At 41.2% G+C, this 23,409-nt stretch overlaps 1 protein-coding gene across 1 annotated transcript; it reads right to left on the reverse strand.

Moving 5' to 3' along the window:
- Positions 1 to 547: 547 nt before the first annotated feature.
- LOC145403984 (uncharacterized) lies at positions 548 to 16,306 on the reverse strand. The gene is made up of 5 exons (XM_080275587.1): positions 16,275 to 16,306; positions 10,390 to 10,472; positions 9,275 to 9,511; positions 4,231 to 4,322; positions 548 to 968 (listed from the first exon to the last, which is right to left on the reverse strand). Exons 2-5 carry the CDS (start codon positions 10,420 to 10,422, stop codon positions 854 to 856), a joined length of 477 nt encoding a protein of 158 aa, XP_080131713.1. The 5' UTR covers positions 10,423 to 10,472; positions 16,275 to 16,306; the 3' UTR covers positions 548 to 853.
- Between the last annotated feature and the right edge of the window lie 7,103 nt (positions 16,307 to 23,409).

Consider the following 23,409-nt stretch of genomic DNA (forward strand, 5'->3'; position numbering starts at 1 on the left):
TTTATTCAGCTTAGGAGAGACCACTTGGGGCAATGTTCTCATGTGGTTAGGAAGCTTACCAACATCTCTTCCTTACCAGTTTGTTTCTGTATCTGCGCCATTAATATATTTTTGTGAGTTATTCAATCTATGTTGACATTAAATATATATAAAAAAACAACAAAAAAGTATAATGATGGGCAGTTTGGAAAATAAACTGTTAGGGGGAGATAGGGGGCCTCTTTATCCAATGAGGATACAGTTCTTGGTGTAAAGGACCATATTATTTGCATAAGTAATCACAACTAACCCCTTCAGCACAGGATGTACTTTGTATTTTATTCTGGGTAATTATCATCATCATCATTCAAATCACTATTTCCAACCTAGGAAAGGGGTTAGTTTCTGCCCGACAGTATTCAGCTTGGGAGAGACTCCATAGGGTGAAGGGATTAAAAATCATTCAACAATTATACTTGTGAGTACAGGTTTCTAGATTCTAGCAATGCTGTTTATTGGCACCGGTTACTTCCTTATTCCGAGACTGTACTGCACTCAGTATATAAGACAAAGTAAAGATGTAGTACTAATAGTATTTTATTGTACTGTATTCAGTATATAAAGAAAAGTAACGATACCCTATAGTACTAATAGTATTGTCTTGCAGTGCATTATTTGTGCTCACACTCTTTATCATTGCATCAGTGGTAACAGGATTAATGTAAAAAGGAAATGTGAAGTATATGCCTTATGATACAGTAAATTCTCAAAATAAAGAAATTAAGTGTTGGGGGAAGGGGGGGGAGAAGGATGTGACAGGAGGATACAAATAAAGACTGCAAAAGGGAAGGTGGGAAAAGACCGTCTGCTTCAGTTAACCACAGTAGAGCTTCATCTGGTCCTTTATGTCATCTATCGTTGTCTCACCAAACTTTTCTTCCTGCTCTTGCATCATCTTGAAAATGGCTGCCAACTGCTGTGACTGAGCTCTGAAGAAAAATAAATATATATATCCATCCATCCATAATCCAATCCTGTGTTGCCCTATGAGGGGCATAGGAGCCCGGGGCTAGGCAAGGTCCTGACATTTAAAATGAGAATGAAAAAAATACAGTAATAAATAAATATATAAACTAATAATACCCTAATAATAATAATACGTACGTTCACTGATCACATATCTGAGTTGTGCCAGCACAACCATCAACTGCTGTAACGGTCCAAACAACTGAAATGCCCCAAAATTTTCCTGCATAACCTAATACATCAGACAGGTGGCTGATTCAGGCCATTTCAGACTAACAAGCATTCTCGCCAAGACAAGCCATTTCTCAGTCATACAAACCAGTTTAATTCCTCTTCCATCTATTCAGATCCACTTCAGTCAATTAGGGTGATTTAAAAACTTCAGGTCTGGTTAGGTCAATTCAAATTATATCAAGCAAATTTCAAGTTTCTTCAAAACGCTTCAAGTTCATCACACCGTACACACACAGTTCTGTTCACTGGGTAAATTCAGGTTCATTCAGGTTATTTCAAGTTCAGTTAAATAAATTCAGATCCACTCAGGGATGTTTAGGTTAGTTTAAACTAAAACTATTTGACCCATATAGTTCCATTAAGTATAGTTCAGTTTAGTTCCATTAGTATATCTGAGCGAATCTGAAGGAGGGAGGAGGCGAGGTAGGCCAAGGAGAAGGTGGAGGGATATGATGGATGAGTGTGTGAGGAAGAGAAGTTTGGAAGTCGGTGAGGCTAGGGGACTGACAAGAGATCGAGCTGGCTGGACAAATATTGTGAGGAGAAGTGCATGATCAGGGCTTTGGCACCCCTTTTTAACGAGACAGCATTCGGACTGACTCTATCGGATACGTTTATGTGAAGCTACAGACTGTGGTGAATGTTTTTGGCATATAAGATAAAGCCAGGATTCTGGGGGGCTTGAATGGTGAGTGAATGGAAGCGAAGCCCATTGGATTGGGCAAATTCAGGCTGCCTGGACGTTGCTACTCATCATCCTTCCCTAGGGTGGGAAAGAAAGTCTGGATGATGATGAGTTCCATTCAGTACTTTTTAGTCATTTGAACCCCCTATTTTTAACAGCTGGTAACATGTAGAGAACAATTGTAAATGAGGTGGTGATAATGGTATATGAGAGTGAGTCTGAAGGTGGGAGGTGGTGTGGAAGACCAAGAAGGTGGACAGACATGGTAAATGAGTGTGTGAGAAAACAAGGTATGGAGGTTGATGAGGCAGCTGACAAGGGATCAAGCTAGTTGCATGAATTTTATATAGAGGAGTGAATGACAAGGGACTTGAAGTACCTATGTGTGGAAGGTTATTCCCATAAGGAGTCAGGATTCTGCAGGCTTGAATGGTGAGTGAGTGAGTGTTGAGTGTGTGGCACTTTTCTTTGGGCATATTGCCGATTTTTTTTTTTTTTTTTTTTTTTTTTTTTAATGGGTGACTTTACACTTTCTCTTTTATCTCTCTTTCCTTCATTTTTTCCTCTTCCTTCTGCCTATGGGTGACTCTACACGAAGTGACAAGCCAAATGGTTTTCTGTACACCAGGAAACCATTTACTACACTGGGTTTTAACCACTACACTGGGTTTTAACCAAGTTATGGCACCTGGTGGCTTAGTAGATAATTAAGGTGCTCCAATCGGATTGAGCCTGTGTAGGTTTATATCCAAGAGGTGGTTGGGGTTTATTGCCCACGTAATGCCACTCGGGGATCAGTCAGGCTGGTGACTCTCATCTTAAATGTTAGGACCAACTTGTCTAGCCCTAGGCTCCTACACTCCTCATGGGGCAACATAGGACTGGATGATGCATGGATTTTTCTGGACCCTGCCTTATCTCAGGTTTGAATTGGTAGAAGAGGTCAAGATGATGATAAGGATGTCAGTGATTATATCTGTCATCAAATCTACTTCCATTTATCTCTATCTATTGCCAGATGCCTTAATCCCGTAAGAGGTGGCCATAAACAAATCGCCTCCATGTCACCCTCTCCCCCCCAGTTTCACTGTCCTGCTTCCAGCTCACACACCCCTCTTTCATATACCTCTCCACTCCATCCCTTCATCTCATCCTTGGCCTCCCACTCCCCTCCTCCACTTCATTCACATACACTCTCCTCATCAGTCTCTCGTTCTCCATCCTCTCCATATGGCCAAACCACCTCAGTGTATGTCTCCTAACACATCCTATCACATCCACATCCACACCACAATACTCCCTCTCTCCCTCATTTGTCAGTCTGTCTCTCCATGTGACTCCACATGCTCCTCTCTTATAACTCATTACCACTGCTCTCACTCTTGACTTGTGTCCCTCCAGCAAGGTCCACTTCCATATGTTAAAATGTTGGTATCATTATACTGTCATGCAATGACTTTTTTGCTTCCATGCTCACTTCCCTGTTTCTTATCACTGCTTTCAAAGAACCAGCAACCTTTCTTCCTTGTTGTACCCTTTCAAGCACTTCTTCCTCTAAACTTCCATCCTTACTTATCACACTACCCAAGTACTTAAATGCACTCACATTTTTCATTTCCTCCTCATCCAGCCTCATTGTACATTCAGTGGCTTCATTTTTCTCGAAGAACATAACGTTACTCTTCCTTACATTCATCTTTAGATTCCGTTTCTTACGCACTCTCCCAAACTCATTCACCAAGCCTTGCAGCTCCTGTTTGTCTTCACTGCAGGTATATTTAGGTTAATTCAGGCCACTCATTGATGTCTCATAAGGATACCTGAAGTCCACTTAGGCTAAGTCTATAAAAATTTTAATTACGACTACATTTAGTAAAGGTCCACAAAATCACTTCTCAGTCAGGTACAGTAATTTTTAGCCCATAAGGGTGGTTAAGGTCATCAGGGTACTTTCAAGTCAGTTCATATCAGTTCACATAATTTTCAGATCACCTTAGATCCATTCCTGTCATACAGTATACATCAGCCTGGCCCAAGACCACTCTGGTCTATTTTGTTACTGGACCAAGACCACTTTGGTCTATTTTGTTACATAAAATGCAATTAAATAAACAGGTCAGTTCAAAGCCATCCGACTCATTTGACACAGTTAGGTTATAATCCACAACTCTAAGTACCGTATATAATCTGCCACTTTATGTACAATGTACATTCCTTCAAGTTTTTTGAGATTCATTCATCTCAGTTTAAGTTGCCTTAGGTCACTTTCAGACTGTTGCAAAGATAGTGAGGTATGTCGTACTTACTCTCTCTCTGCTGCACGCTGCTGCTCAGTCATATTTGATTCAAAGGATTCAAGTTCTCGTCTCCTTCCTGGACCCACAACCTGCTTCACATCCTGTATGACCAAAAATTACTTATACAAAACATAGCTTCAAAGGGCAACATAACAGGTACATACGCAGAAACAATTATATAATTCATATTTGATATATCGGTTATAGTGGACCAGAGATGAAGTGAGAGGAAGGGACAAACAGGTACCAAAATGAAGAGGTGAAATTGGTACCATATACCTGCTGGGACTGGATGGAACAGGTTACTTGTCAGCATATCAGAGTAGGGCAGTAGGGTGTTGAAGGTGATGATGTTAGCTAACCTCACAGTTCTTCCATTATTCTTTCTGGGATCTCTGATGGTAGAATAGGCTAGTACTAAGAAAACTGTACCTTAACATACAAGGCAGAATGGTTGATAGCATGTTACACAAGGCCACAGCTACACTAATCAGAAAATCATTATATTTAATTTCCTGGAGCTAAAGACAGACAATCAATACCTCCAATACCTGTAGCTAAGTCTCTCTCTCTCTCTCTCACACACACACACACACACACACACACACACACACACACACACAACCAACACACACACACACACACACACACACAACCAACACACACACACACACACACACACACACACACACACACAACCAACACACACACACACACACACACACACACAACCAACACACACACACACACACACACACACACACACACACACACACACACACACACACACACACACACACACACACACACACACACACACACACACACACACACCTGGCTTTATATCATACATTTCAAAATAGCTTATAGAAGTCATACATACTCATGCCAGTGTTCCCCCTGATCCAGTTCAAAGCTAAGTATATTTGTTGCAGCAGCTTCAAAATGCTTCAGAGGGCAATCAACATGTGGGCTACAGATTCAAGGATTTTTGTGGGGCTATTGATCTGTAAAGAAGGTGGTTCCTGCCTTCTGCCATTCCGTGCCTGATACACTGATATTGATGAATAATTTAGAGTATTGAGGGAGAGAGGAATATTGATAGTGAAAAGTGCAGTGGTAGAGTTGACTGTGGATGATGAAATGTACTGCTGGAGATGTGAATGTGGATAGTGAACTGCATGGAGAGAGAGGTGAATGTGGATAATGAAATGCATGGAGGGAGAGTTGAATGCATGAAGGGAGAGGTGAATGTGGATAATGAAATGTAAAGAAGGAAAGGTGAATGTCGATAGTGAACAGTGCATGGAGGGAGAGGTGAATGTGAATAGTGAAATGTATAGATGGAAAGGCAAATGTGGATGACAAAATGTACAAGGGGAGAGTTGACTGGACGATGAAATGTGCAGGGGGAGTGATGACTGTGGAAGGTAATACATGTAGGGTGAGGTGATTGGATGGTGAAATGTACAGGAGGGAGAGGTGACTGTGGATGGTGAAATGAGCAAGAGTGATGACTGATGGTGAAATGTGCAGGGTAGTAATGACTGGATGGTGAAATGGACAGGGGGAACTGTGACTGTGGATGATGAAATGTGCAAGGGGAGAGGTGACTGCATAGTCAAATGTGCAAGGAGAGGTGGGTAGGTGGTGAAATGTGCAGGGGAGAGTTGTTTGAGTAGTAAAATATGCAAGGGGAGAGGTGACTGGGCAGTGAAATACGCAAGGGGAGAGGTGACTGGGCAGTGAAATGTGCAAGGGGAGAGGTAACTGGGCAGTGAAATATGCAAGGGGAGAGGTGACTAGGCAGTGAAATATACAAGGGGAGAGGTGACTGGGCAGTGAAATATGCAAGGGGAGAGGTGACTAGGCAGTGAAATATACAAGGGGAGAGGTGACTGGGCAGTGAAATATGCAAGGGGTGAGGCGACTGGGTGGTGAAATATACAAGGGGAGAGGTGACTGTGGATGGTGATATCTTCCCAGCCACTGGAGAGCCAGCACTTGTGAGTGTGAATCTGCATCACAAAACATGCTGGCAAACTTGGAGTATGAATGAACAGTGCTACCACTTCCATTTAAATATGTGTCCTAACTAAGATTTTATTCCTGGTCCATTACAGTGAAAGGCATACTTTTGAACCACTAGACCACTATTGCTGCCCTTTAAATACACATAGAAATGTTTGTATATCTCAGAGTACAGATATGCTTCTTAAGAGATTCACATACTGCTGTCCTCTGTCTCCATGAATCCTTTTTTACAAGCATATACTGAACAAGGTAAAAGAAAAGTTTCATTTACATATACATTCTTGAGTCATAGCAGCACTGATAAACCTCTGCTGGTATTGACTAAATACCAGGCAATTCAGAATTATACATGGCATACCAGTGCAGGACTTTATCACATTTTCCTTAAAGTACATTAATATTCTAAGTTTTTGTTCATCTAGTAAGGAAATGGAACTGACAAAGGAGCAAGGAATAAAAAGTAATTCATTATTCTTTTAATATCTTAGTAGAAGACAGGAGGAAGCAGCTCCTGTGAGAAGAGTGGAGAAATTGCAAGATAGTGAGAAAAGGACAGAGTATAAGAGCATAGTGGAAGAAAGATTGGGAAGGTATGAGCTAGAGCAGATGGAAGGGGTGGAAGACGTATGTAAGATATTCACGGAAGAGATAAGCGCAGCGTGTGAGGCGGTTTGTGGAGTGAGGAGGAGATGCAAGGGTGTGCAAGGGACAGCATGGTGGAATGATGAGGTGAAACGAGCTGTGGAACAAAAGAAGAAGGCATATGGTGAATGGTTGGCGAGTAGAGGTAGGGGAGAAGATGAGAGAGAGAAGAGAGAGGTATATGTGAGCAGGAGAAGGGAGGTTAAGAGACTGGTGAAGGAGAGTAAGAAGAAAGTGGATGAAGAGTTTGGGAGGAATCTGAGTGTGAAATGGAGGGAGAGTAAGAAATTGTTTTGGAAGGAGGTAAAGAAAGTAAGGCAGTGTGAAAGGGGAAATAGTAGGGGAGTGAAAGATAGGAATAATAGATTGTTGGTGGAGAAGAGAGAGAAATTGAGGAGATGGAAGGAGCACTTTGAGGATTTGTTGAATGTAGAGAGTGAGAGCAGTGTGAGTATAAGTGGTTGGGGAATGGCTGGGAGAAGAAGAGATGAGAGGAGGGAGGAAGAGATCAGTAGGTCGGAAGTAGTGGAAGCGATGAAGAAGATTAAGCTGGGAAAGGCCCCAGGAATTGATGGAGTGTGTGGTGAAATGCTTAGGTATGGGGGTGAGATTGTTGTGGAGTGGATATGGAAGTTGTGTAGATTGGCTTGGGAAGAGGGAAGGGTTCCAGAGGACTGGAAATCAGGTATAATTGTTCCTCTGTACAAAGGAAAAGGGGAGAGAGAAGTATGTGGTAACCATAGGGGTATTTGCCTTCTTAGTGTGACTGGTAAAATATATGGTAGAATACTCATTGATAGGGTTAGGCATATGACAGAGGAGCTAGTTGGAGAAGAACAAGGGGGATTTAGGAAGGGAAAAGGGTGTGTAGATCAGATATTTGTTCTAAGATGTTTAGTGGAGAAGTATCTAGAGAAGGGAAGGAAAGTGTATGCTGCCTTCATGGACTTGGAGAAAGCTTATGACAGAATAGATAGGCAAGGTATGTGGAAGGTATTAAGAATATATGGGGTGGAGGGGAAATTGTTGAGTGCTGTGAAGAGTATGTACGAGGGAGCTAGGGTTACGGTGCGAGTGGATGGTGAGCTGAGTGAGTTCTTTGATCTCAATGTGGGACTGAAACAGGGGTGTGTGATGTCTCCATGGCTGTTTAATATATATATGGATGGGGTTGTAAAGGAGGTGCAAGGTAGGGCAGTGGATGTGGGGGTGGCCTTAATGAATGAGGGTGAGATTTGGAAGCTTCCGGTGTTGCTGTTTGCTGATGATACAGTATTGTTGAGTGAAGATGAATGGGAGTTGCAAGGTTTGGTGAATGAATTTGGGACAGTGTGTAGGAGGAGGAAGCTGAAAGTTAATGTAAACAAAAGTAAAGTTATGGTGTTTGAGAGGAATGAAGTCACAGAGTGTGCAGTGAGGTTGGATGGTGAGGATATGGAGAATGTGAGTGCATTCAAGTACTTGGGTAGTGTGATGAGTAAGGATGGAACTTTGGGGGATGAAGTACGTGAAAGGGTACAGCAGGGAAGAAAGGTTGTTGGTACACTGAAAGCAGTGATGAGAAATAGGGAGGTGAGTATGGAAGTTAAGAAGGCACTGCATGATGGTATTGTGATCCCTACCCTGACGTATGGAAGCGAGGCGTGGACCTTGCAAGAGGGGAACAAGTCAAGAGTGAGAGTAGTGGAAATGAGTTACTTGAGAGGAGCATGTGGAGTGACGTGGAGGGACAGGTTGACGAATGAAGAAGTGAAGGAACGTTGTGGGGTAGATGTGGATGTGGTTGAAAAGATTAGGAGAAATACACTGAGGTGGTTTGGACATGTGGAGAGAATGGAGAATGAAAGACTGACTAAGAGGGTGTATGTAGGCGAGGTGGAGGGAGGGAGAGGGAGGGGTAGACCGAGGATGAGGTGGAGGGATGGAGTTGAGAGGTATATGAGGGAGGGGGGGGTGAGTTGGGGGGAGGGGAGTCAAATGGTGGGTGACAGAGTGACTTGGAGGAGTTTTGTCTGCGGCCACCCTTTGCGGGATTAGGGCGTCGGGCTATAGATAGATAGATAGATAGATAAAAATTAGGTTCACTTATCCTCAGAGACTACCAAAAATTATGTATTGACTTCCATTGACTTCCTAATGATTAGCATAACCTGACATGACAGATGTAAGAGGTCCGAGTACTGATTCAGGGAAATGTGGTGAACACTGAAGCATGGACCATTACTAATTTCAGGTTTTTATTAAGTTTGGGCATTTCACCTGTGTTTATAACTATGATCAGTGTACAACACAGTGGTGATTCCATCTCTGGCACACACCATGCATGTATGCAACACACACACACACACACACACACAAATAATGGTCATTCCTTTACCAATAGTTCTTTGGATCCATTTCCTGTGTCTTGGGCCTTCATCACATCTTCATCCTCACACTCTTTTAGTACCTCTTTTTCATGCTGTTGCTGACATGGTGTGCTTTGGTCATGGTGAGGTGTATTATCCTTCAACATAATCCATGTGGCTAAAATGACAGCCACAGATCCCAGCACAGACAAAACAAATGGCAAAGAAGTGTTGTTCCACAGTACCTCTAGTGATTCCAACCATGCCTGAAAAGGAAATGGCACAAATTTTATGATGCCATCTGATTTCAGCTAAGAAGATTGGGAAAAATTATAGGCACCTAACAAGTGTGTTATACTTTTAGTAAGTTCTCAACTGATATGATCAGTACCATACCGGTTATACAATACTAGTTGTATAACCATTAAAAAATAGTTACTGGTGAGTGTGAACACACACCCCGTTAATCAGTGCAACAAGATCCAATCTAAAAATTGGTTTATCAGTCTGAGTCCATTAATCTAGGTACTGTATACATAAATTAGTACTGTTTATATAGTACTGTACAACTATGTACCACATCTGCTTTATACAATTTTATCTGTTCATTACAGTGGGGGTAAGTTTCTGAATAATCCAGTTCTAGCCAAGCAGTTGCAGACTGACATCTCAGGTTACAGAACTGCTGATGGTTGAGCAGCCTGTCACATTGTGAAACAGGCTGTGCCATTTGACAGCTTACTATAATTCATTCAGTTTCAACTGCTGCTAACTGGAGGAAACCAGGAGATCTAGAGCATTCAGAACCATGGAGTGGGATAGACATAAAAATTAATGCAGTCCAATCCTAACTATAATTCAAAGATGTTTATTATATTTTACAACCTTAGGTTTCTTAAATAGTGGTAACCTGTGGCATAATATCAGTCTGGCATTTAAGCTTATTAATATTACCATACTGCTCGTACATAAACTAACAAATAATTGTATGCACAATTTCTGTGTGAGAGAGCGGTGTGTGAGCTGGAAGTGAGGAAGTGAAATGGCAGGGGACAGGAGGACATGGAGGCGATTTGTTGGTGGCCACCCCTTACAGGATTAAAGCATCTGGTGATAGATAGATGTGTAGATAATTTCTACTCACCTCCCAAGTTGTTGAATCCGTATATCCAGCCATGGTTCTCAGTGTAAAATACCGACTGCAGAGGCACTTCCTGACAATCCAACCTGTTATAAAGAAGTCATACCCATGGCTAACATAACACATTTGGAAATGAATCACTTGGGATTATCAGAGTCATGAAAGTTCTTTTTATAGCTGTTTCTTAAACTGGCACTGTCTGGTACATTTCTTGGTTTCTCTGTACATGCTTAAAGGCCTCTTCTGTTTCCACTCACAGGTCACAGAGCAGATCATGATCTGGTTCGGATTTGAATCCAGATTTTGCTCCTCCAGCTCGTGATAAAAGAACAGGATGATCCGTTTAGGATCGTAACAATAGGTGGTTGTGAGACTGATCTTACCTGTGATGTTTTTTCACAGCTTTGCATGGCCCTACTTGCCATGGATAATGATATGATTAGTTAAATTATATGACTATAACTGAAGCCAAGATCAGTTTTATGGCAGACGAGGTACCATATACATTGCATGATAGACCAAAGGGATAATCTTCAAGAAGACATGGTACCATCGTATTTTTCCCTTTTCTTCATTTTTTCCCCCCAAAGTCTTTCATGTTTTTTCCTGAGTGCTTTTTCAAGTTTCCCTTGGGCTGGAGACAGACAAATGCCGCCTTAGAATGCCATGTGGGCACAAATCTTCCCTTATAAATGTAGATTTATCCAAACTCAACCCAAATGATCATAAGCTCATTTATTCTAACCTATTCATACCTAGAGTACTTTACCTTAAGTTAAATAAATTTTCACAACCTAACCTAATTTAGCCAAACATATCCTTATCTAGCTAATCTTAACCTTACCTAACCAAATTAATCCTAACCTAACCTAATCTTAAGCTGCTGGTTTCAGCACTTTAAAATTGTGATGCCACCATGATGCAGTGTTGGAAGGTTCCATTATCTCCTTTAAAAATTGTAATTTCTATGTTTATTGTCAGAATCTCTTCATACTTGAAAATGCACTTCTGTTCATTCACAAATTCGCTCAATCAGTACTTTCCATCAGAGGAGAAATAGCTGTACATAACTTTGATCAGTATTACTTTGAATGATGAATACTTCACAGTTAATTAGGTTGGGTTAGTTAATTTTAACATAGATGAAATAAAAGGTGGAGATAGGAGCTGGAGAAACTCCCCACCCCTCCTGCCTTACTTACTGTACCAATACAGTATACATTATTGCAACATGCGAATAGAAGGGAAAGTGTTTAGAACTTTATTTATTTATTTATTTTTTTTATTTTTTTAAGACCGTGTCCCCTTTTTTCTATACGGGCTAAAGCGTTGCCCCTGGGTAGAGGACTTTGGTTTTGGAGCGTATAGCACTTTTGGACTGGATGCCCTCCCTGATGTCTACCAATGACCCTTGGGTGGACTTGAACCTCCGACTCTTCGGTCAGACCGCTCCAACTCACTGAGCTACAGCTGCTACACAGTAGCTAATGAGAATATTAATTTCACAGTCTACTAATTGGATGCAGTTCCAAAAATTTACCCTTTACTAGTGGCAATCTCACACAGGCATATTGCCAATCACCCGATCATGTTTCATGGTCTGCATACAGTACTGTTATCCAATTACCACTAAGATGTATTTGAGTACAGTACTTGCTGTACATCTCCTTCACCTGACACCAGTGTATAAATAAAAGGAGGCCATAGTGGTCAATAAAATAAAAATAATTTTGGGGGAAGCTGGGAGAATGATTGTTTATGATCCAGCTCAACCCTACTTGAGAGGTGGGTTCACAGCAGATCACGGATACTGCTGAGTCATGGCTGACAGATCCAAGAATCTGAATTCAACAGCCCAAACAGAACATCATCTGACCGTGGATCTGTGATCTGAGATGGATCCTCACAAATAGAAGAGGCTTTAAGACAACAGTATTTGTCCATAACGCTACTGTGTTGGAAGGACTCACTGTGTGATTGTGAAAGGGCAACCATAAATTGAAATCTGAAATGGAGATGGTTATGACATGGGCTCACTGATGATATGTCCAGGGGTCAGTCAGGGTTACTCTTATGTAATTTTACCTACCCTTACTCAAGTTCAAATCCAGTCTAACGAAAGTCTACAGCCACCTAAAGTACAACAGTACTGACAGAGAAATTGTACAACAGGAAATCATGAAGCAACATTGGAGCACATGCTGGTGCATAATAGGTTGTCCTCTCTGAGGCTGCTGAACAATGTCCATCATCAGTCACTCCCTGACTCCCTCTACACCCACCAACCATAATTAATTTTTTCACCTTGGAACTCAGAAACAACTTAATATACTCATACCTTTTAATAATACAGGTACTGTAACAGTATACAGTATGAGATGACCACAAACTTAGGTCTGCTTTGCTAGTTTAAGGTGATTAGTGCGGGGTATAATATCAGTAATTATAAATTACTGATATTATACCCCACACTAATCACCCTAAACTAGTAAAGCAGACCTAAGTATGTGGTTATCTTATACTGTATATTGTACAATACCTGTGTTATTCATAAAATACTAATTTTATAAGGATCTGGCACACTTCAGGTCTTTCTTTTATTTCTATTTATACTTAGACAGTGATGGTAATAGCATAATTATGGCAAATAGCCAAGATACACAAAAAGCCTTAAGCCAGCTTCCCTAACTTGGATATAGTATTTAGCGTCACCTGTATGTTATCCCCCCCCTTTTTTTTTAATCTTCACGAGAGCTCCCAAACCATGGAGTTTCATTACATTTGCAATGCGTCCATGATGTATAGCATAGTTATGGCAAAAATACCAAGCTGGGGCCAACATGGACAGTGACCTACAGTATCGTCATTTTACGGTACCAGTAGCTACATTCATCATAATGACAACCTATCCAAATGTCCATCAGAGACAATCAGTCATGTTCTGGTGCCGGACATTGTTTCCATGATGAGTTGTAGTCTCACACTTTTTTTCACATATTACATACAGTGTTTAAACATAATTAACGAGTGTGTAATAAAGTGTGACGATAATCAAACACCATCTTACTATAAGTGTGGCATGGGAACAGATGAGCGATCAGACTTACAAAGCCCAGCATTTTCTGTCATAAACAATGAGGGTAAAGGGAAGGCGATAGAGAAATATGAACTGTATGTATGTTTAATGTCTTGGGGAAATATTTACCCCATTGGTATACTTTAATGTAATAAGTACTACTTTATTGAGGTGTATAATGTGCTTGGTAAAGTTGTGATGCTTCAATTCATGTATAAATCCCAGTTGTCCGTGGGGTTTGGTACCTCTATATTTATGCTGACCTCAGGGCCACTCCCAGCGGGGAAGCCGGCCAGCTAGAGCAGAACGCACTTATCGTTCAAATGAGAGGGACGTATTTATACTGAGCTCTCTCTGTGTCGCAGTTGTATCTTTCTGTGGCCAATAAAGAGAGATAAATCTGCTCAGTTTTCTGTCACCTGCACACATTACCTCTACCATTCCTTCAACAGGATCTACACCGATTCCCACCATCTCCAGTGTGTGAGAAGACATTTGGTGGAGTGTCAGCCGGAAGTGACTTTGACCTGGCGGAACATTATATCTTGATAATCTTGCTTGGAACAGTGCAGTCACGTCTATGCTGATATATAAATTGGTGATCAGCTGTGGGTTTCCAATAAGCCGATATATTAGTGACTAGTTGAGGAATTCCTACAAGCTGATACAGTCAGTATGTACAGTACTCGTCACTTTAGAGAATAACAAGAGTACCAGAGGCTGTCACCGTGACAATGACACACAAGACTGACATGAACAAATGGGAGACAGGACAGTGCCTGGACTCCGGGAGTGACAGGTAAACTAACCAACTGTGACTAACAACTGACATTTGCGATGAACGGCTCTAAAATAGACAGTACCCAAGGAGCTCTATACCAAGCTTAGTTTTCCACAAATCAGGGCAGTCATTTTACTGAGACACTAATTATATTTTGGGAGACGGTGTTCATTCATTCATTCATTGCCAGACGCCATGTATCCCAAATGGGGTGGCCAAGGGCTTAGAGTTAACTGTTTTACAGGGAGGGGCACTAATCCTCCACCAACCCCACTTGACACGTAGGGATGTGGCTGGGAGACGGTGTTAAATACTGAAAACTGTCATACCAGGATATTGCTATTTAGGACATTGTATATCAGATTTTCCTTATTTGTCAAATACTGTATATGATATACAGCCAGCTCTCATTTAATGCGCGATGGAGTGCGCAAACCTCACGTAACATGAAAGGCAATTTTTGAGGCCAGGAAATGGTCAAAGTGCAACAATGACATATAATGCGGGTGAAAAAAAATCTGCTCATTTTTTCGAAAACTGTACTACGCTGTGATGATGGATTACATGGCCTGAGGCCACAAATTATGGCTTAAACAGTCATTACGCAAAAAAAATTGTCATAACGCAGTGGGAATGGATACAATGCGGGAAGTGACAGTCATAGAGCAGGTTGCATCTGCCTGTGACATATGGCTGTCACGTGTCTGCAGGGAATGTTGTCACAGTTCTCTAAGCATTCCTGTCCCACTTGAACTTACCCTTTTCCCACACTTTGGCTTCACATGTGCTGTGCATTATCTTTGCTCTTTTTTTTTTTGTTTTTTTAGCCACCTGAGGACCAGTAGGAGTCCTGCCTTGCCTCGGAACCCCACTTCCCCTCCCCCCAGGAAGCCCATAACTCTTCAGTTCAAGGTGAGGAATCCTCCAGTGTTTGTATGTAATGAAGTCATTAGTAGGTAGGTAAATGTCTAAGGAAAAATCCCTGAAACTGCCTCAAACGATGAACTTGGGGCTGGCTTGGGAACCATGAAACCCTTCACCATGTAAACACTTGGCTCTATAACGCGAAAATCTCATAAAGCGGGACCTTCCGGGGACAATGTGAGCGCTTGCTGTACTGTTCTCTAAACTGGAAATTATTCATTTTAGTCCTGCTCAAAAAACACGAAAACAGAGATCTTCCTGTGTATCTTGTTATTTTTACGGAAAAGTCTTTTCTCAGATAAAAGTAATCATCTGTAAAAAATGACTGTTTTTACTGGGCTGAACCCTTGAAGTGCAACCCAACAAGAGTCTGAATTGAAAGGAGAATAATAATTAAAAAAGGAAAAGGACACCCAAACTAAAACAAACTTACCTATCAGTAATTACCTCATCACTCTCTTTCAAACTAAACCTTAACATTCTTAGGACCTAACCTCTGTAGCCTTTCACCCAACATAAGGAAAGGTATTACTGGTATTATACTTTATATTTAAAATAATGATAAAATTGAGCTTCCTTGGATAGGTTAAATCCATCGTTACCAAAGCAAAGAGGAAACAATGAATTCTCTCTAGGGGAAGTAAAGGGGACATTAATACAGTACCACACTGGCTGATTTTACCGCAGTTGCCCATGACACTATGTCAGTGATTAATATCTAAAGCCCATCCACAGTAGTGTCAAAACTAAGTAACGGTACCGGTAAAGCCCTTATAAATGCAACATTCATATTACTGGTAGTCTACCTACATTATACACGGGCTGCACCACATAGGTAATGTGAAACAGTGCAACCTTTACACACGTATCACACAGTTACCCTACTTAACAATCTTTCCTTCCAAATAAGTTACCAGACCTTCTCATCAAACATTAGCTTATTAGTAGCCTACCTAACTTTTCCAGAGCTCAGCAGATTTCACCACAAAACTTCCATGTTATTAATCAGTGGCGTTATAAAGAAGCCACTGTCAGATTAAGCCATGGCACACGGCACTATTAAGTACAGATTAAATACTAAATTAAGCAAAAAGAGCAACAAGTTACTTGAAGAAGACAGACACGTCTGCACTCTTCGAGCTTCCTCCTCCTACTGACCCGTACGAAGGTATTTATATATATATTTATATATATCGACAGACTTCTGTAATATAATGTTTCATTAATACACAGTGTGAAACATTCATCGATATCTACTTCCTTGAAAATACAAACGTTTGTAAAAAATGGCAACTGTAAACATTGACAAGACTTCGTTGACAGTTCTGAGAGAATGGTGATAATGGTTTCGGCTATTCATATAATTTATTGTAAAAGGGATACACAGTAGGCAGCTTTTGCAACAAAAGGTGGTGGGTCTTGCCATACATATTATTTTACTCGGAATATTAGTGTTAATGCTAATTTCACGTTCATGATCTGATTACTGTTTCAATTATTATTTGCATTGGCTCCGACAACCTAAAATTCACCTTACATTGACTTTTACAACAATAAACTTTTCAGTTCAATTCATTGACTTATTACGTAGCTCTGAGCAGCTAAGTTGTCTCCGAGCTGTGGATTGATGTGAATGGTAATGATAAAGTTATACCACCAAAATAGGAATATAACATTAGAATTTATTTAAACAGCGATGAGTGAGACTGACTGCGGGTAGTACATTACAGTGCATATAACGGTGGCTAAGAAGGGAAGTCAGTATATAATCGTTACCCGTATAATATAGAAAGACCCGTGGAAGGTTCCCTGTCACAGCAATGGCTCCTAGACATTATTCCCCGTCACTGCAGTTCACACCCTGGACGACTCCGTCATTGATTTGATATGATAATTCTTGTAATTTTGTACAGAGTACTTATACAACAAAAGAAGGTGGTGCCTACAAATGTACGTAATATTAAATAAATACCATAATCATTAATTTTCATGGATAACTATCAAAGTCCATTCAAAATCATGAACATTGGAAATAATTTACAAGTTGCACAGCGAGTAATTTATAAACCACTACGCGTGTGTGCCTCAATGAAGTGGACTCAAGAAAAACACCATTACCAATAATTATATATTACTGACTTACAGAAAGTCAACATAACGCCTTAATCCCGTAAAGGGTGGCCACAAACAAATCACGTCCATGTCGCCCTGTCCCCCGCCATTTCATTCCCCTGCTCCCAGCTCACACCCCCCTCTCTCATATACCTCTCCATCCTTCCATCTCATCCTTGGCCTCCTCCTCTCTCTCCCCCCCCTCCACTTCACTCACATACATTCTCCTCGACAGTCTCTCGCTCTCCATCCTCTCCACATGTCCAAACCACCTCAGTGTGTTTCTCCTAACGCGTCCTATCACATCCACACCGCAACGCACCTTCACTTCCTCATTTGTCAGTCTCCATGTGACTCCACATGCTCCTCTCAAATAACTCATTTCCACCGTTCTAACTCTTGACTTCTGTCCCTCCAACAAGGTCCAAGCTTCACTTCCATACGTTAGAGTTGGTATCACAGTACTGTCATGTAGTAGCCTCTCACTTCCATACTCACTTCCCTGTTTCTTATCAGTGCTTTCAAGGAACCAGCAACCTTGCTTCCCTGTTGCACCCTTTTAAGCACTTCACCCTCTAAACTTCCATCCTTACCCATCACACTACCCAAGTACTTAAATGCACCCACATTTTTCACTTCCTCCTCATCCAGCCTCATAGTACATTTAGTGATTTCACTTCTCTCGAAGACCATAACTTTACTCTTCCCCACATTCACCTTTAGATTCCGTTTCTTACACTCTCCCAAACTCATCCACCAATCCTTGCAGCTCCCCTACGTCTTCACTTAACAACACAGTATCATCTGCAAACAACAGTAGCCTACAGGTAGTTTCCACACACTGCCCTCATTAGGGCCACTCCAACATCCACTACCCTACCTTGTATCTCTTTTATAACCCCGTCCATATACAGACTGAACAACCATGGAGACATGACACATCCTTGTTTCAATCCAACCTTCAAATAGAAAACTTCACTCAGTTCACTATCCACACGCACTGCAGCCTTAGCACCTTCATACATAATCTTCACGGCCTTCAGCAACTTCCCATCTACTCCATATATTCTTAATACTTTCTACAATCCTTGTCTATCCACCCTGTCATATGCTTTCTCCAAGTCCATGAAGGTTGCATACAACTTCTTTCTCTTCTCTAGAAACATTTCCACTAAAGATCTAAGAATGAATATCTGATTTACACAACCTCTTCCCTTTCTAAAACTTTCCTGTTCTTCGCCAACTAATTCCTCGTTTATTTTCCTAACTCTGTCAATCAGTATCCTACCATATACTTTTCCCATTAAACTAAGAAGACAGATACCCCTATGATTACCACACACTTCTTTTTCCCCTTTTCCGGGGCATGGTGGCTCAGTGGTTGAGCATCAGAATCATGATCGGGGAATTGTGAGTTTGAGCTTCGCCCGGGACTGTCGTGCCGGGAGTGGTAGCGCGCTCCTGTAACCTAGCGGGGGCTATATGGCCATAGTTGCCTAACTCGGGGATTAAATCCCCTTTCCCCTTTTCCTTTGTACAGAGGAATAATTATACATGACTTCCAATCCTCCGGGACTCTACCTTCCTCCCAGGCCAATCTGCACATCTACCACATCCATTCTACTGCTACCTCTCCCCCATGCATCAGCATTTCACCACACGCTCCTTCAATTCCTGGGGCTTTCCCCATCATGAGTTTCTTCATTGCTTCCACAACTTCCATCCTACTGATTTCTTCCCCTCTTCTCACATCCATCCTTCTCCCAGCCATTCCCCAGCCACTTATACTTGTATTACTTTCATTCTCTATGTTCAACAATTCCTTAAAGTGTTCTCTCCATCTGCTCATTTTTCCCCCCTCCTCCGCTGGTAATATACCATTTTTATCTTTCACTTCCCAACTAACTTCTTTGTCACCCTGTCTAACTTTCTTTACCTCTTTCTAGAACATTTTCTTACATCCCCTCCACTTTACACTCAAGTTACTTCCAAAATCCTCGTCCACTCTTTTTACTGTCTCTTACTAATCTTTTCACCTCCCTCTTCCTCTCTACATATAACTCTCTCTTCCGTCTCTCAATTTCCTCCACGCCTCTGTTTCTCATCCACTCACTGTATGCTTTTTTCTTTTGTGCCACAGCCTCTCTCACCTCTTCAGTCCACCATGCTGTTCCTTGCACCCCCTTTCGTCTTCTCTTCACCCCACACACCGTCTCACATCCTGCACAGATTTTTTCTGTGAATATCTTGCACACACCTTCCACGTCCCCCATCCGCTCCAATGTACATTTACCCAATCTCTCCTTCACTTACCTCTTATATTCTGCCTTTTTTCCATCCTCTTGTAACTTTTCCACTCTCCTTTTATGTACTACTTCCTCCTGTCCTTCCCTTCTTCTATTTCTCCATTATATTTGGCCTTTAGTTCTGCCCATCACCAAGTGGTGGTCCAAAAGTCCACACCTCCAACCTCTATATTACGCTTGCATCCATTACACACCTCATCCTTTCATTCACACACACATAATCAATCATTGCCTTGCTTCATTGAGTTCACCACCCACCTTTCTCATCACTCGCCATGTATACCTGTGGATCATTTTGTGCCTGAAGAGGGTATTAGCTATCACCAACCCCCTCCCGGCACAAATGTCCACTAAAGCACTGCCATTCTCATCCATCTCTGCAGGCACACCCCACTCATCAACTACTACACCCACCTTCCCATTCCCTACTTTTCCATTCATATCTCCAATCAAAAACACTCTCTCATTCCTATCAAACTTGTCCATGCACGCTTCCACATTCGTCCAGAACTCTTCTCTCACTCTGCTTGCATGATCTTGCGTTGGCGCATAGACACACACAATCGCCCACATTTGTAGTCCAACTTCCAGTCTTACCCACACAATCTTCGGGGCAACTGATCCATACGCTCTTGTATTCTCCTCCCATCTGTTACAACAATACACACTTCTTTTGCCCTCTCATTCTCACCTACTCCAGCGCATATACCCCATCTATACTCCCATTCTCTCACCTCGCCATTTAGTTTCCTTTAACCCACATACATCCACTTTTGCACCCTCAAGCAGCTGGACAATCTCTTTTTCTTTCACCTCATCATTTGCACCCCTTACATTCTAAGTCGCCATCCGTATCGTGTCCTTTGTTCTGTCCTTAGTCGTCGCCTTTTGGTCAGTCCTGGTCCGAGGCTTCTTGTTCGTATTTTTAAGTAGTTGTTTTCCGGGGAGAGGCACTAACCCTCCGCCAACCCCCTTGTGTTACGTAGGGAACGTGTTGGTTGGTTATAAGGTTACCACCTAGCGGTGTAAGTGCTTTCCTGGTTTACAGGAAATCATTTGGCTTGCCATTCAATGTAGAGATACCCTAAAACAGAGCATCACTACACTAAGTGGGTTACCACCCAGCGTTGTAAATGCTTTCCTGGTTTACAGGAAATCATTTGGCATGCCACTCAGTGCAGATACCCTAAAAACAGAACTTCACCACACTAAGTGGGTGGATGATATATATATATATATATATATATATATATATATATATATATATATATATATATTAATTACAAGGACAGCGGAAGGAAGAAGGAAGGGGGGGAACGATATTAGAGATGAGAGTTTAAGTTTCCTCAGTCTTTATGGAAGATGGTGACTGGAGGTGGTGAGTGTAGGCTGTATGTGGATAAGTGGATGTGGCTTTGTGGAAATTACAATCAGAGGTCCCTGGATACGCGTTCTAACGTTGAGCAGTAACTTTAACATTCAAAGCATTCCGCGCCAACAGGTAGACCTACTGTACATCCTTCGCTCCACCAATCTACCTACCATTCCATAGCACCACACTAATCCACCTCTCACTGTCTTTCAAATCATATTGCTTCCCACTCAACAGTACCCTACTGCACCTCCCACTCAACAGTACCGCACTCCACCCCCCACTCTAAAGTATCCCATTCCACCTCTCATTCAACATTGCACATCTACACCACTTACCATACACCATAATACTTCCCTTCTAATTTTACTACACTTCATCAGTCCACCAAATATATCGTTCTGTGTAAGCCAGACCGGCTCTGCCAGTCCACCGTAATTAGCCAGTCCACATTTTCCTTTTAAGTGCAGATTTTGACCTCCAACTCCTTGCATAAAACACACACACACACACACACACACACACACACACACACACACACACATTTATTTACTGTATTTGTGTATGAGACGGACAAAGAACATAGCGAGAAATTTAGCGGTTATAAATGCATCAGTATGTAAGCTTATTTTTTTTTAATGAACCAAAGGCTAGGAACCGGCCCGAATAACTCCACCCCAAAAATAAATGAGTAAATAAATAAAATACAAACCAAGAGCCATCCAGTTCAAGGTGCTGGGACAAAAAATTACCTCTTCACAGCAGAGGATCTTTGCTAAGCATATAGCACCAACCAAACATCTGGTGGTCGAAATTATTTGAAAAGAAATTGTTATTTTGTTGCAGTGGTTAACGGCGACTTTAACGCATCAATTGTCGTGGTGTGAGATTCTAACCTGAAAGCAGAATTTGGAGGTTAAAAAAAATAAACAATTAAAAATAACGTCTGGAATTTTATCTGTGGCGGACATATTCTGGTGGCATTAGTCAGAACAAAATACACAAGTTGCCAAAAGATTAGCAGTGTGTGTGTGTGTGTGTGTGTGTGTGTGTGTCTGTTCTGTATCTTAACATGAATGAATCAAGCTCTTACTGTCCCGTGTATTAATTCACTTTTATCATACATATCCTTAAATTTGTGAATAGTTTTGGCACACTGTTTCATTCGGTAGTGCATTCCACTGATCAGTTGCCCTATTTGGGAAACTGAATTTCCTTAATCCTTTATCGCCTTTTTTTTTATGTAATTTTTTGCAGTGTCCTCTTTCTGATGCTTCCCCATAGGTTATATACTCAATTATGTCTTTCCCTGGGACACATTTATATAGCATAATCATGTCTCCTCTTTTCCTTCTGTCCTGTAATGTTGGCAGACTTAATTTTTGAATTCTTTCTTCGTAGCTTAGAGCCCTTGAGCTTGGTACCCATCTTGTAGTGGCCCTTTGAACTTTTTCAGTCTTATATATGTTTCATGAGATGAGGATTCCAGACAGTACAGGGCCGTAATTTATGGAGGGCTAGGGGGGCTATAGCCCCCCAATGTTTTCTTTATATTAATTTCTCAAAATTTCAGCCAAGATTGAAGGCTTATGAAGCTGAACTTAAAATGAAAAGGAAGAAATACTTGGGGTAGCTTTGTTGAAAATTCAAAAAATTCTGCTCGTGTTTGATCGAATATTTCTAAATTTGATTCAAACTGATCATAAACTAAATCATAATAGTTGTTATTTTTTCATTATTTTACCATTCCCAAAAAAATAGACAGGGTGGTATATTTCAACGTGAATCCTACCGCAGGTTTGTAGGAACAATTGTGATAAGAGTGCAGCGTAGTGCAACAAAAATGTAAAATGGCCAAATTATTAAACTTAGTCACAGTTTGAGCTGAAAGTTCAGACTGGCAGAAAGTGAAGCCTCTAATCTAAACACCTACCTCCATAAACATACATGCCTCATTAAAAATCAGCTTTCAGGTAGAATCAAACTGAATAATATCGGATGGTCTGCAGACTTAAGCGCTTCGATTTGATTTTAAGTATGTAGTACGGAGGTATATGCATTTGGCCTAGCCCCCCAAAAAAACTCTGTTGAAAATTACGGGCCTGAGATTACTGATGCATACTCCAAGGTTGGTCAGATGAATGATGTTATTATCTTTCTCAACATGTCTTCATTTATGTATGTGAATGCTATTCTGACATCAGCAAGCAGTGTATACATGTTAGCCTACGTACGTACCTTCCCACCGATGTGGTCAGCCGGAGATAGTCTGTTATTGATAATCACTCCTAGGTCCTTCTCTGTTTCTGATATGTGTAGGGTTTTACCTCCTAACTTATAATCCCAATCTGGTCTTTTTCCACTTTTAAAAGACTTAATTACATGACGCTTGTCCACATTGAAGTCCATTTCCCATTTATCGTTTCATTCATGGTTTATTTTATTTAATTAT

The sequence above is a fragment of the Coenobita brevimanus genome, chromosome 62 (assembly GCF_032717465.1).
Source record: "Coenobita brevimanus isolate Jiangsu-jjx chromosome 62, ASM3271746v2, whole genome shotgun sequence".
NCBI classification, from domain to species: domain Eukaryota; kingdom Metazoa; phylum Arthropoda; class Malacostraca; order Decapoda; family Coenobitidae; genus Coenobita; species Coenobita brevimanus.

Bases quoted from the DNA above. Each gene is read 5' to 3' on its own strand.
- LOC145403984 (XM_080275587.1), bottom strand. From the start codon at position 10,422: ATGGCTGGATATACGGATTCAACAACTTGGGAG. The intron at 9,512-10,389 runs GTGAGTAGAAAT...TTTCCTTTTCAG, and splicing joins CGGATTCAACAACTTGGGAG to GCATGGTTGGAATCACTAGA. The intron at 4,323-9,274 runs GTAAAGGAATGA...TTGGTCATACAG, and splicing joins ATGGATCCAAAGAACTATTG to GATGTGAAGCAGGTTGTGGG.